Raw genomic sequence first — 14,592 nt, forward strand, 5'->3', positions numbered from 1 at the left:
GATCGCCAAGATCTCTGGATTTCCACATCGAATTGAAACTTTTTTGTTTATTTGTATGTGTGTGTGTGTGTACTCAGGTGCTGTGGTGTACATATAGGACCAGAGAACACCTTGAATGGAGGAGTTCGTTCTCCACTTTGGTCATGTGGTTTCTGGGGATCAAACTCCAGTGGTTAGGCTTGGTGGCAAGTATGTCCACCCACAGAGCCATCTAAACAGATTGAGAAAAAAATGTTTTTAATTGCAAGCCAATTGTAGATATCTGTAACCTCAGAAGCTGGAAGGGGGAGGGCAGGCTAGAGCTAAGTTAGACCCTGTCAGAAAGGAAGCTGTCTCTTTACAATGCATAGACTTCTCTTGCCGTTCTCATGATCTCTTCCATAGTACAGTACAATTATTTCCTTAGCATTTACATTGTATTGTGAAATAGGTATCATAAACAATCTACAGATGATTTAAAGCATAAAGGAGGGCTGAGGCTATAGCTCAGTGGTAGAGTGCTTGCCTAGTTTGCAGAAGACCTTGGGTATACAGAAGGATGTGTATAAGCCGTGTGCAGATATTTCATTATGTTACATAAAAGGACTTAAGTGAGAACTTGGTGGAGCATCCTGAGAGGATCCTATAGACAATCCCCTTAGCCATGGGGTGTGTGTGAAAAAATATATATATACATGGAGACAGCATGCACATCATGCCTGGCTAGTGTATCATTATATACATTTATCACTGTATGCCTTTGTATGATATTACATGACAATGGATGTCATAATGTGTTAATGCTGTATAATGGCACAGATATCTGTGATTTATGGCAAAATACAATGATAGACTCATGCACATAACTGTATGCACATAGACATTGTGGCAAGTAGACATACAGTGACACAAAAACGTACCCAGATATACATCCAATGAGATTCATAGACAAAATAGCATACATACATGCAATGATCTCCATGTGTACACAGGCATAGATACTAAACATACATACTATGTATAGATTCTATAATACATATTATATATACGACATGCATATACATGCTGACCTAAAGTTACATGGCAGACATGACATAGCACGTTTGCTGGTGTTTACAGTGCTTTAGAGAAATGGATGTTACCTTCTCCTTATGCAGCCCCCACCCCTACCCAGTCCCATTGGCTCTGTCTTGGGTGGAGCCTACCGTCTGTCTGTGTGTGGGGGGGTGTTCTCTATGGTTTAGCTGCTATTCCATAGGGGTGCCACATGAGGGCCCTCGACCTTGGCTTGAGACTGGCTTGTCTTGCTGTGTCCAGGAGCAAAATTCTTATCTCTAGAGATCTAGGTGCCCCACATACAGGCAGACACCTGGGTGGGGCAGTTCCTACGTCCCTTGTTCCCCAAAGCCATTTTCTCATAGCAAAAGTAAATAAATAAATAAATAAATAAATAAAGCCTAAGGCTAGACAGAATATGAACTTCCTGATGGTTGAGGGTAAAACCATCCCAACAGGCCCTGTTTTGTGTCCTCCCCTGCTGGCCTGTGAAGGTTGGGCTGTCCCCCAGATGTGAAGGCTGGGCTGTCCCCCAGATGTGATCTGCCGTGGAGAAGCTGAAGTAATTTTTCAGCCTATTTCAACCTCTGCCGTTTTGCTTGTCTTTCTATTTTCAGCCTTTTATTTCTTTGTTTTATTCCAAATTCCACCATTCCAGCTCTGCCCTTTTCTACAGCTAGGTCTCTGTCACATTGTCCTATCTCCATCCGTCTTGCCTGAAAGAGGGCCGTCCCTACTCCCTTTCCTTTACACCCTGGAAGTGAGGGTCTGTGGGGTCAAGAGGATGAAGAGGCCATTTTGGGTGTCTGGGGGTCAGCTTTCTAAGCTACCATCCAGCAAGGAACCTCCTCTTTCCTCTGTCCCGACCCTGCCAGCCTGCCAGCCGGTCCAGCCCACCAGTCCAGCGCCATCACCATGGAAACCAGCAGCTGACTTCCTATTGGTGGGCAGGAGGGGAGGAGGAGGGGGAAGGGAGGGAGGGATGATGATTCTCCCCTGCTCCCCCCTCCCCATTCTGAGGCTCTGCCCTCCTTCGTGCCCACCATCTCATTTGGGGAGCTCCGGGACCATGAGGGACCCCTGCAGTCCCTCGAGCTGAGACTAGCTGAGGCAGAGACTATGAGGCAAGCAGCGCATCGACCCAGGCCTCCTTAGGACCGCCCAGCCACCCAGCAAGCAAGTGATCAGCGGCAGCGGAGAGAAGAGCTGGAGATAAAGGACCACAGTGGACCACTGGGGATCATTCCCAGAAACTCCTGAGGACCCTATCCAGGCAGAGGGGTTATGATGGATGATGGCCAGACTCACAGACACTGAAAGACACACACCACTACAGATACACGGGGCTTTAGAACACTGAGATAGGACCAGCGACAGCATCACACACTGCCACATCCCTGCAATACAGACAGCCCCTACCCCACGCAGAAACAACTGGTAACTCTTAAATAGGCACAGACAGTGACACATAGCACAACACCCTTCTCAACATACACAAGTGGGGGCACTCATCCTCCAGTCACATACTAAAACATCACTGACCTGCAGGGACAGACCTGGAGCCACACACACACATACCTTCAGCCAGGCAATCCTGGTGGTGGCCTCTGCACCCCCTACCCCAGGGACACCCTTGCTTCTCACCCCCACACACATGTACACACACACACAGAACCATGAGCAAACATAGCTGACATACCCCCAGCTCCAGTCTGGCAGCCCCAATACCTTCTGAAGCCTCCTTCGTGGGTGGGAAGAGCTCAGCCAACCTCTGATGGAGCCTCGGTGAAGCCAACCGCTAACAGGGAGAATGGTCTAGTCTGGTATGACCCTTGTCAGTCTCCCGGCTTGGCTGGGTGATGTCCCCAGGTCCAGGTTCTGGGGCCCCTTGCCAAAACCATGGAGCAACTGACAACCCTTCCACGGCTTGGAGACCCTGGAGCCATGGAGCCATGGGCACTGCCTGCCTGGCAGCCCTGGACTCAGGGTCAGGGGTGCAAACCTGGAGACGCATCTCCAAGCATTGCTGATACTCCGACAGCTCTGCAGGTTAAAGGATTGAGGTCTGAAGAGAGTTCCGAGCTTGAGGGAGCTCATAGCCCTGGGCCTATTGGGAATACAGACCCTGAAGGAACAGAGGTCGGGCTGCCCAAGCTGGGGCAGCAAGCAGAGAACCCTGGGTACAGCAGCTGCAGGCAGGAGGATGAGGACGCACAGGCTTATAAGGTAAGAGAGGCTGAGGAGGGCTGCAAGATGAGCTGGCCATAACCTGTAGCCCCACTGCCCACGTTTCTTGTCTTGGCTTTCTCTGTTTGTGAGTCTGTCTATGTGATTATGTGTCCTCCCTTCACTGGACGGGAATCTAAGTGGTCTCGTTCGTTCTCTCTGTCTCTGCCTCTCAGTGTGTGTGTGCATGTGTCTCTCTCTGATTATGTTAGGTCTCCTCCACCACGAGTCTGTCTGTTTGGGGGATCTTGGGTATGTTGGGGGGTGTGGAGGTGGGCTCAGTGCTGGGCTGAGCCAAGGATGCTGTGGATGGGTGTGAGTGGTCTGCTGAAGAAGATGAAGGAAGCAAGACTGTAGGGGAGGGCAGGAGACTCTAGAGACCCAAGATGTCTGGAGGGATGGGGAGGGAGTTTGAGCTGGAATTACCTAGAAGGCTATGGGTGGAAAGACAAGCATAGAGGAACAGCAGGAAATGCCCCAGAATGGTGTGAGGCTGCATCTGAAGGCATGGAGGTCAGGACTGTCCCTTCGTCTTAGGTCCCGGTAGTACCCCTCTCTGAAGGCCTGGGACATAAGAGAGAACCTTTTTCACTCCTTGGGTTATAGAGGGGAGATGTTTCACACAGAAGACTCTGGCTAGGTTGAGTAGGTTTCTGAGACACTGTACCTGGTCCTTCCCTATACCAGACCAAGTTCAACATAGGCTTCGGGGACAGGCCTAATCTGGAGCTGCTGAGGGTCCTAGGGGAGCTGCAGCAGCGCTGTACCATCCTGAAGGAGGAAAACCAGATGCTGGTGAGGCCTGGAGAGTGAAGTCTCCCTCTCAGCACCCTGATCACCCCATAAACATCTCTCCAAGGGGGAGGCACCCACGGGTGACATAATCACATGTCCCAACCCCAGTGAACCCTTGCTGAGTACTGCCAAGGATCTTACTGTGTGCCCAGGCTCTAGCCTAGGACCTGGGTAGTAGGAATGGGTCTGTGGGATTCTCCCTACACAGTCCAATTCTGGCTGACTCCTTGTCAGAGAAAAAGCAGCTTCCCAGAGACGGAGGAGAAGGTACGGAGGCTAAAGCGGAAGAATGCTGAACTGGCGGTCATTGCCAAGCGCCTGGAGGAGAGGGCACAGAAACTACAGGAAACGAACATGAGGGTGGTGAGGACAGATTGCGGGGTGGAGGCTTGGGTGACTTGGGAAGAGGAGAACCAAGGCTGGGCCCCAAGGAGTGGGCTTGGGAGTCATAGACTTACTACCCAGGAAATCAAGAGTCTAGGGGCTCGTAAGAAAGAGGAATGCTGGCCCTGGGGAAGCCTGAAGGTGTCTGGAGCTGCCAGAGGGAAAGGCATGGATGAGGAGGCTCCGGAGACGTCAGGGAGCAGAATTCTAGATTAACACGTGTTGGAGCTGGTTGCAGCCTCCTGCTGAGCTCATCTGGGGTGTGGAGCTGGAGTGGGGGGCAGGGAGAAGACCCATCATAGTGGCAGCCCTGAATTAGCAGTATCCTCAAGCCTAAACTAAGAAGTAGTGTTAACGCTTTCGATCCTGGTTGGGGACTGTCTGCATGGGGTTCAATGAGGATTCAGTTTCTCTGAGGCCCCAGACTGGGTTTCATTGTAATTCTCCGGTAGATGAGGAATTGGAGCTGTACCTTAAGCCCTCAGATAACCACTGGCTTTACCCCACCTCTGGCTAGGTGAGTGCCCCTGTGCCCCGACCCGGATCCAGTTTGGAGTTGTGCCGTAAGGCTCTAGCTCGCCAGCGAGCCCGAGACCTCAGTGAGACAGCTAGTGCACTGCTGGCCAAGGACAAACAGATTGCTGCCTTGCAGCGGGAGTGCAGGGAGCTGCAGGCCAGACTCTCTCTGGTGGGCAAGGTGCGAAGGGGCCCTTGGCTTCTCTTGCTGCTGGATCCTACACAAGGATATCGGCTTGGAGTGTGGGATGTGGACCAGATGTTAATGAGATGCAAATGAAACGGAGAGGTGGAGGCTGCTCGGGAGTAGGTTCCCCTGGCAACGACCCAGGTGGGAGTGGGGAGAAGGCGCCTGAACCAAAGGGGGTGGAGCCATGCATGAGTCCCAGACCTGGACATTTCAGTGCTCCAGGCTTGAAGCTGTGTGGCAGTGGATCTGTCTGTAGGAATCCACACATAGTTCACACTTGTGTGAAGGATTGTTCACGAGGCATTTAGCACAGTGCAGGCACATGGCGAGCGCCCAGTGAACGAGTTGTTGTGAATGTCTGCCCACCGGGCGGGAGCGGCATGTGGCTGCATACTCATGCTTATATGACCAGCCATATATGCATGGAAATATGCACACTTTCCCGCGCAGCCGAACCCACCCAGTACCGTAGAAAGCGAGCACTGCTGAAGGTGATCAGGGGCCAGGAAGGGGTTAGGGCTGACTCGGCTCCTGATCGCCCTACCCCAGGAAGGTCCCCAGTGGCTGCATATGCGGGACTTCGACCGGTTGCTGCGCGAGTCCCAACGGGAGGTTCTGAGACTGCAGAGGCAGATCGCCCTGCGCAACCAGCGGGAGCCGCTCCGGCCAGCCCGGTCCCCGTGTCCTACTGCCCCCTCCAGAGTAGGGGCGCCGGCTCCCGGGGCCCCTGGAGAGGTGAGCGTCTGCGCAAGGGCAGGTGTGTGAGTGTGCTCAGATGCGGGGTTCAGGGCGATCCGGGAGTCTCTCCTTGCCCGATACTCTGATGGGGACCCTGTGGTGACATGCACGCTTTCCAAAGGTCTAGGGAGCCTTCCTGACTAGGGAACAGGGACTTGTCCAAGCCTCCCGCGCTGGTACCTGCGCCGCGCCCTACCCCTGGGGGTTTCGGGGTTTCTCCCTCCGTAGGGCTGTTCCCCACGGGGCCGGCCTGGCCGCCCCTGCCGTGTGGATAGTGGTACAGCCCGGCCGCAAATCCCTGGTTGCCCTGGCAGCCGCCCGGGGCCCAGCCCGCACCGCCTCCTCCCTCAGCTGCGGTAGAGCGGGGACGCCCCCTTCAGCGTCCGCCAGGCGACCAGGTCTGGCCTGGGGTTACCCCGGCGGGGAGGTGCATACGACTCAGTTCCAGGTACGGCAGACCTACATTGAGTGAGGGGCTAAGCAGCTCCTGCCCGTAGGGCCTGGTCCCCATATTCAGGACCCAGGGGCCTGCTCCTAGTCACTATCCTAGGTGGGCAGCGTTTAGATTAGCCTCCTGGAAAGAAGGTTGGATGGGAGGAAGACCTGATAGTGACCACGGGGTTGGGGTGCAGGAAGGGGTGATGCTGGTTGCTCAGATTCTGCTCCTCAGTCTGACTGACCCATGGAGGAAGGAAGATGCACCGCCTATCAAAATTTGTCCTCTGAAGTTTTCAGGAATAAATGGGAAGCTGATGAGGGTGGGCTTGGCGGAAGCTAGGAGGGTCTGGCTAGGCTTATACTACTCTAGGCCAAGCTCAGACAGGATGATCCAGAACCCTAGGTCTAAGAACACCACATATATCTCTGGGGATCCAAGCAGCCTCCTGATTCTCTGCTAGTCACTGAAGGACGTCCAGGACAGTTATTGAGTGCAGAGCAGTGCGGCTGTTGGAAGCTAAAACGGGAACACTTTGGCCTGGATAAAGGACCCATCTCCCAGGGCACACATGGGTCCTGGGATCTCAAAGCACTGTGACTCACAGATGCAAGCTGCAACCTTTATCCTTCCATGTCAGCCGGAGATGTTGAGAGGGGTGGGCAGATAGCACCCCTCATCCACTTCCTAGACAGAGATGTCATCGTTGACCTGGTCATGAGGTGAGACCTTCCCATTGGCAGGCTAGGTTGGGGACAGGCTGCTTGCGCTGAGGCTCTGTTCTCTGGTGCCATGACTCCTGCTCCTGGATATTTGCAGGCCATACTTCAGGATGATGCGGATAGCCCACAGGTGGTCCTAGGGGAACCAGAGAAACAGCAAAGGGTGCAACAGCTGGTAAGTCCTAGGTTGAGGGCCGGAGGCAGCCTACTCTGGCCAGTTGTATTTTTGCCCATGGGAGGCCCTCGGTTCTGACCCCACAGGAGTCTGAGCTCTGCAAGAAGCGAAAGAAATGTGAGAGTCTGGAACAGGAAGCCAGGAAGAAGCAGAAGCGATGTGAGGAGCTGGTAAGTTCCGGTTACCTGGGATCCAGCTCCCCTCTTTCTCCCAGGCTCCCTCAGCTCCGCTTGCATCTCCAGATCCTCAGGAACTGTGGAACCCACTTGTTCTTAAGCTTTTCTTTCCTGACTGTGGCATGGTTCCACAGGAGGCCTTGCCTGGGAGGGAGGATCCTTTACCATGAGAGGCCCCTTCCTCAGCACTTGTGTGACCCCACCCCACAGGAACTACAGCTGAGGGCAGCCCAGAATGAAAATGCTCGGCTGGTGGAGGAGAACTCTCGCCTCAGTGGGAGAGCCACAGAGAAGGAACAGGTTCGGTTTCTGCCATGTCTCTAGAGAGAGTTGGGCCTCAGTGAGGCCTGGTCTCCTCTTGGGGTGAAGTTTGAAGGGAACTGTCCACCCATCCCTTGGCTAGTTGCACGTGGGACAAAGTTTACACACACACACTTCCCTGTCAATGTGCTCTCTCTCCAGGTGGAGTGGGAGAATGCAGAGCTGAAGGGACAGCTTCTGGGGGTCACACAGGAGAGGGACTCAGCCCTTCGTAAGAGCCAGGGCCTGCAAAGCAAGCTGGAGAGTCTGGAGCAGGTGCTGAAGGTGAGGGGCTTGTGTAGGCGGCATAAAGAGAAGGTGGGTCGAGAAGCCATATGTGGTGTGGGGCTTTAGGGTCTGAGGGAGGCCAGGGGCTGCCAGCCTCTCACTTCCAGCTTGGATTTTTGTTTTAACAGGGAGCAGCTGGTAGCTGAGGTTCCCCGGTCTTCAGTCTTCTGTGGAAATGGTGGGGTGGGAAAGCTCTGGCCTTAACCCACCGTCTTGTGTTTCAGCATATGCGGGAGGTGGCCCAGCGGCGGCAGCAGCTGGAGGTGGAGCATGAGCAGGCTAGGCTCAGCCTGCAGGAGAAGCAGGAGGAGGTCCGGAGGCTGCAGCAGGTGAGATCAGGAGCCAGGGAAGAGTGGATGTTGGGTGACTGAACCCCAGCTTTGCCTCCTACTCATCCAGTAAGCATTTTTAGTTTACCCACTACCATATGCTAAACACTGGGGAGATAGCAGGGAGCAAAATAAGGGTTCCTGACCAGGCAAGCGACCAAACAGACATTCCTGAATTGGAGGCCAGTGTGGGTCATGTAGTGTGACCCTGTCTTAGAAAAATAAAAGGGAAAAAATAAGATGGATTCTCTGCAAGAAGTGACATAAAAGAACACCTGACTTCACAAGATCGTGCTGGTGGGAGGGGTACTGGGCGTGGCCTCCAGCAGGTGAGCAGATGAGAGATGACAGTGGTCTAGGCGGGCGCAAGTAACAGTGTAGGGTAGACAGGTGCGTGGACCGGAAATATAGTTTGGGGAATAATACATAAGACTCCTGTGGTATCACCCCTTGTCTACTCGAATCCTGGGGAGGATAGGTTTTCATCTCTCCCATCTCAGCATGGGAAGGATGAAGGTAAACTATGGTAGTCTAGTTTGTTGCTGTGACAAACACCAGAACAAAAAGCAAGTTAGGGGAGGAAAGAGTTTATTTTACTTTACACTTCTAGGTGATAGTCCACCATTGAGAGAAGTCCAGGGAGAAACTGAAGCAGAGACTGTGGAGGAATGGTCCTTACTGGCTCTCTCTCTGCCTTTCCCAATGTCTTATGCTCAACTAGCTTTCTCTTTCTTTCTTCTTTCTTTCTTTCTTTCTTTCTTTCTTTCTTTCTTTCTTCCTTCCTTCCTTTCTTTCTTTCTTTGTTCTCCCTTTTTTGAGACATGATCTTACTATATCACACTGGCTGTTCTAGAATGCTCTATGTAAAGCAGAATAGCCTTGAATTTACAGAGATCCTTTTAGCGCTGACTTTCGAATGCTGGGATTAAAGGTGTATACCACCACAACTGGCCCTAAGCTATCTTTCTTATACAGGGCCACCTGCCTAGGGATGGTGCTGCCCACAGTGGGCTAGGCCCTCCTACATCAATTAGCAATCAAGACAGCACCCCACAGACATTCTCATAGACCAGTATGATCAAAACAACCCTTCAATTGAGAGTCCCTCTTTCCAGATGACTCCAGGTTGGGTCAAGTTGTCAAAAACTAACTAGGATGGGACAACATCTTTGAGGGACAGGGCACCTCGAGTTTCAAGTTTTGCAAGTTTGAGGGTATGATAAAATATTCAAACAGACACATCACAGACAACCTGGCCATGAGTCTGGAGCTACGGGAAGACTGACCTTGTGGGTATTTGGGGCCATCAACGAGATGCCCAGAAGACAGCAGAGAGGCTTGTGTCCAGGGGTACCTTGACAGTCCGAGGGATAGAAGACAGGAGTCAGGCAAAGAGGCTCAGAAGGTGCCACGGAGAGGTTGGATAGGGTTCATTCACCAGAAGGGGGGGTTGTCCCTGTTTAAAGTATAGCTCAGAGAAGGAGTCTGGAGGAAACCTGTGGCTCCTGGCTCTCCAGACTCTTTCTCCTTTTCTCCCTACTCTGCATGCCCCTTGTCTTTCTTGCCTCTCCCTCTTCTCCCTCACACATCTTTATTCTCCACCCTGGGTCTGTTGTGCAGGCCTCTATCCCAGCATTTTGCCTCTTCCTGTTTGTAGGCCCAGGCAGAAGCCAAGAGGGAACATGAGGGAGCAGTGCAGCTGCTGGAGGTAGGGGCCTTGGAATGTACAGGAGTGTGGGGGGGGGGGTGCGGAAGGAGGGCCCTTAATGCTGCAAGGCCGGGTGGAACCCCCTTTGCTGGTGGCCTATTTACTGGTGGGTCCACAGGGGCAGGGTTCTCGAGTCTTGTGGCAGTAGTCACCCACTGACACCAATCTTAGAAGCTGCTCTCACTTTGAGATGTCCTTCACGTCCTTATCAGCTCACAGCACTGACAGGGTGGTATCCATTTGTCAGAGGCCCCTCATTCCTCACCTCTCTGGGTTATTGACCCACAGAGGTAAGTGTTCTAATCTCTCCATGCTTTCTTTCCTCACCAGTCTACCTTGGATTCCATGCAGGTACAGTCTGTTTATGCTCTCCACATCCTGGGTGTGTCCCCTCCCCGTCCCTCTCCTATCTCTTCCCCCAGGGACCAACTCTGATACCCAATAGAGGGGCCACCGCTGATGGCAGACCTGAGACTCCAGAGATAGGCTAGAGAGCTTACAGGGCATGTGGGCTATCTCCTTATCCAAATCTGGAACTGATCTTGGCAGATGCAGGGGCTTCCCACCTGTTATCTTACACCGTGAGGAAGTTTGTCACCCATTGACTCGTGTTTCTTATGACGTCAGAGGGTGAGCCCTTGATCTAGAGACATGCCTGGTAATTGAGTAAAGGTCATGAGAACTGGCCTGTTTTACCCAAAGACATCCCTGGCTTCCCATGGAACCTCTTGCCCACTCCTCTGAGGGCAGGGTCACTGCCTATGGGAGAATAAGGAGGCACAGAGCAAGAAAACTCTTGAGTATTTGTTGTTGTTGTTGGTGGTGATGGACTGAGGAGATCCCTTTGGCCTATAAGTATTCTGAGGCAAGTATATCACTGGCCTGATTCTGAGAGTTGGTGTCCTAGGTTGGTGCTCAGGCTGGGGGTGGCGGAGGCACATGTGTAAACTAAAGCCTGACGTGGCACTATGTAGAGCTGGCTAGCACTATACAGCTCTGCTAGGCCTGGTCAACCAGAGTGGATCTTCTTTCAGGCCCGGGTTCGAGAGCTTGAGGGCCAGTGCCGAAGCCAAACTGAACGCTTCAGCCTTCTGGCACAGGAGCTCCAGGCCTTCCGTCTGCACCCAGGCCCTCTGGATCTGCTTACTTCAGCCCTGGGCTGTAATGCCCTTGGGGACCATCCGCCACCCCACTGCTGCTGCTCCACCCCCCAACCCTGCCAGGGGTCCGGCCCCAAAGGTAAGGGGTCCTTTAGTAACAACGGTCTGGAATCCTCAGATCTGGGAACTTTGTATAATCCAAAGAGTTCAAGATTTGCGGCCAGCCACTCATACAAAGTCACTCAGCAAGTTAAAGACACAACTCCTTAAAGTCAAGGTCTCAGGCCTGCCTCTGACTGGGAGTTGAGGCCTTGTCAGTCAGTATCAGGGTCTTAGGAAGAGCCGAGGACTGAAGGTCAGTCAGATGTAGTGGCCCTAGCTTCATTCTCTTACCAGTCAATTGGAGTTAGCATGTTGCTTAACCTCTCTAAGTGATCAATTCCTAAGCCGCGAGGCAGGAAGAACTCAGTGCATTTCATCGAGCACTCTGAGGATTCTGATATATATGAATCACAATGAGTTTCTCCTCAAAGATTTCCCTTATTGTTAAGAACTCTGGATATAAAGGCCCGTCGCCCATATCCAGGAAGCTCCACCCTATTTCCCCAGTCCCTTCTCAGACCACAGATCCCAAACCCATTGGCATCTTCTCTTTAGATCTTGACCTCCCACCAGGCTCCCCAGGACGCTGCACTCCCAAATCTTCTGAGCCTGCTCTCACCACCCTTACTGGAGTCCCTCGAAGGACAACTAAGAAGGCGGAGTCTCTTTCTAACTCTTCTCGCTCAGAGTCCATCCACAATAGTCCCAAGTCGTGTCCCACACCAGAGGTTAGCGCCGGGCCAGACACTTGGGCTCGGGTGATGGCTTAGGGAAGGGGCAGGAGTGGGTTCTGACCTCTTGTGGAAGGAGTTAAGTGGTTAGTGATCCCAAGCTAGGACATAGAAGGCCTGTGGGTTCCTCTCATGGGCAGGAACTCAGGTGGAGCCTGCCCCTCAGGGCCTGCCTACCAGAAGTACCTCTCTGGAGTCCAGAGAGGCCCTAGAGTCTTGAGTTTGGTGGAGGAGACAGTTTGGCGCCTGGCTCACATAATGAGTCTGTTCATATGCACAACCACAGTGGAAGCGGTTGCTTATGTGAGAAAGGGCACAGGTTTCTGGATTCAGATCCCAGCTTAGTCTTAGGAAAGTCACACACAGTGTCTCTGGGCTTTGGTTTCCCTATCTGTACACTGCGGGTGACAAACCTGCCTTGTAAGATTGTTATGAAGGCACCAAGAGATACCCAATGTGTGGCAGCCGTGGTTATTATTATGTCATCTACTTCTTCAGATCGCCTTGCCCCTCTTTCTACCTATGAACCCTGCAAAGCAGAGGGGACAGGCCAGAAACAACACTACTAACCCAAGTTTCAGAAAGTGGTAGAACCCAGCCCCGGGCCTCTGCTGCCCCCTGGTGGGATAGAATGATGGCACTGGCTTTGGGCTAGCCTCAGGGGATCCTAAGTTCTGAGTTCCAGTGGGATTCAAGCAGGAGGTACAGTCACAGGGTTAAAACAAGGGGTATTTTCCTTCTTGCTTATAGTTCTTTACAATTGAGATGATCTTCTGAGTTTCTACCTTAGGAAGTCAACTGTCACAGATGCCTGTTCTCTGACCTGGCTACCAGTCAGATTGGGAAATGTTTTATTTCCCAGGCTGGAGCCAGGACTCAGGGAAGGGTCCAGGTTGTTCTCACACTCACAGACTAGGACAGCTGTGTGCTTCATAGACTTTCTGTCTCAAGTCTTACTTAGGAAATTCCAGGCTCTGTTGCCACTGGCCTTGCAGTGGACATTTTATGTCCCCTTCTCAAAGCCCTGGCTACTCTGCCTGCTGTGTCTTTGGTCTTGGCCTTTGAACCCTAGACCTTTGAGAAGAACCAACTCTTTCTTCCTGCCCCAGGTGGACACGGCCAGTGAGGTGGAGGAGCTTGAGGTAGACAGTGTCTCCCTGCTCCCAGCAGCTCCAGAGGGCCAAGCAGGAGGAGCCAGGATCCAGGTCTTCCTAGCACGCTATAGGTGGGTCCCTCTTACTCTGCCACGCTCAGAATTGGGGTACGTGGAAGACAGGTATGGGTGAGGATGGAGACCCCTGGATGTAGTGGAGGGTGGAACATGAGTCCTAGATGGACCCTGTGTTTATAGCATAGTTAAGGCAAGGTGGGTACCGTGAGTGCTCGCTCGATTTGACTACAGTAGAAACCACATCTCCAGAAGGGCTTGGTGCATGATGGCGAGAAGCTGGGTATGGAATATCAGCCAATGTGGTTTTCCTCCTCTGCGACTACCTTAACAGCTACAACCCCTTTGAGGGTCCCAATGAGAATCCAGAGGCTGAGCTTCCACTGACAGCCGGCGAGTACATCTACATCTATGGTAATATGGACGAGGATGGCTTTTTTGAAGGTAGGACGGTTATAGGGATCACCCTGTCCCTTCTCCTGCTCCTGAAGAATTCGGTCCTTCCAGTCACACTCCTCAGTACACTCACTCCAGCCCAGCTAAGGGATGCTCTGAGATTTGGGACAGCCAGCAGGAAAAGAGAAAGTGATTGGTCTGGAGGAGCCCAGGGTCTAACAGTCCAGATGCTAGAAAGAGTGTCACAGGATGCTTTGGCTAGATTCATTTTTGTGCTAATAGGCAGAGAATGGCAGTATTTAACACTGGCAAGAATTGCAGTCAGGCATCTGTCTGCACTGGATGCTGGACTCCAGTCAGATATGGGGAGAAGGGGTCATGTTCAGACAGATCCCACATGGTCTGAGCAGGTAGGAGGTAGGTGTCAGGACCAGGGCAGGACTGAGTTTCAGGGAGGTTGTCCAGGTCCTGAAGGGAGCCAGCCACAGGGCTCAACATGCAGGTGAGGCCGATGACTCACTGAGACTATGTCAGCTGGTAGAACCTTCAGAAGGAGTGAATGGCCACAGCCGCCTCTTCCAGAGTGCTACTGGCTGGCACTCCAAGCTGCATCCTCTGACAGTGGGAGGGTTAGATGGTAGAGTGAGGTGTACTTGGAACATGGCAGAGACCGCATCTGTGTGCAGAGATTGAGGAAATGGGTCAGATATGAATGAACACCAAGAACTTTGGAGCCTGCCTAGTTCCTTTCCCGGGGCTCCATGAGCAGCTCCTGGGTGTGGTGATACCTGTCTTTGTATTCCAAACAACTAACCTCCCCATAAAGGGAGATGCTGAAGAACTAGGTTAATGGCTTCTAGGAGAATTGTACTTAATTTATCTCTTTATTTGTTTGTTTTGATCTTTGTTCTTAGTGGGGTTGTACCTAGGACCATAGAGACCAGAAGATAATATCAGATTCTCCAGAGCCATTGTGGGTTCTGGGAACTGAACTTGTGTCCTCTGCAAGAGTAAGCAAGTGCTCGTAACTGATGAGCCACCTCAGTTTTTCTTTCTTCCTTCCTTCCTTCCTTCCTT

At 52.4% G+C, this 14,592-nt stretch overlaps 1 protein-coding gene across 7 annotated transcripts in view; it reads left to right on the forward strand.

Moving 5' to 3' along the window:
• The first annotated feature begins 1,579 nt into the window (after positions 1-1,579).
• Positions 1,580-14,592, forward strand: part of Tspoap1 (TSPO associated protein 1) — a 25,723-nt gene continuing 12,710 nt past the window's right edge. For 2 of the 7 annotated variants that reach the window (XR_003712009.1, XM_028772321.1), the window contains exons 1-18: positions 1,581-1,597; positions 1,911-1,978; positions 2,095-3,261; positions 3,949-4,056; positions 4,291-4,419; positions 4,958-5,137; positions 5,696-5,881; positions 7,140-7,217; positions 7,304-7,387; positions 7,604-7,693; positions 7,856-7,978; positions 8,206-8,310; positions 9,968-10,018; positions 10,349-10,369; positions 11,053-11,257; positions 11,776-11,948; positions 13,061-13,176; positions 13,454-13,563. Coding sequence is in view for 6 of the 7 variants with exons in the window: in XM_028772321.1 (XP_028628154.1) it covers positions 2,935-3,261; positions 3,949-4,056; positions 4,291-4,419; positions 4,958-5,137; positions 5,696-5,881; positions 7,140-7,217; positions 7,304-7,387; positions 7,604-7,693; positions 7,856-7,978; positions 8,206-8,310; positions 9,968-10,018; positions 10,349-10,369; positions 11,053-11,257; positions 11,776-11,948; positions 13,061-13,176; positions 13,454-13,563 (2,086 nt within the window). In the remaining variant the exon portion in view is untranslated. Of the gene's footprint in view, positions 1,598-1,910; positions 1,979-2,056; positions 3,262-3,948; positions 4,057-4,290; positions 4,420-4,957; positions 5,138-5,695; positions 5,882-7,139; positions 7,218-7,303; positions 7,388-7,603; positions 7,694-7,855; positions 7,979-8,205; positions 8,311-9,967; positions 10,019-10,348; positions 10,370-11,052; positions 11,258-11,775; positions 11,949-13,060; positions 13,177-13,453; positions 13,564-14,592 lie in introns of those variants that run through there. The other 5 variants (XM_028772317.1, XM_028772319.1, XM_028772320.1 and 2 more) reach the window with 5 other exon arrangements.

This window comes from Grammomys surdaster, unplaced genomic scaffold (genome assembly GCF_004785775.1).
Source record: "Grammomys surdaster isolate TR1022 unplaced genomic scaffold, NIH_TR_1.0 213, whole genome shotgun sequence".
Lineage (NCBI taxonomy): Eukaryota > Metazoa > Chordata > Mammalia > Rodentia > Muridae > Grammomys > Grammomys surdaster.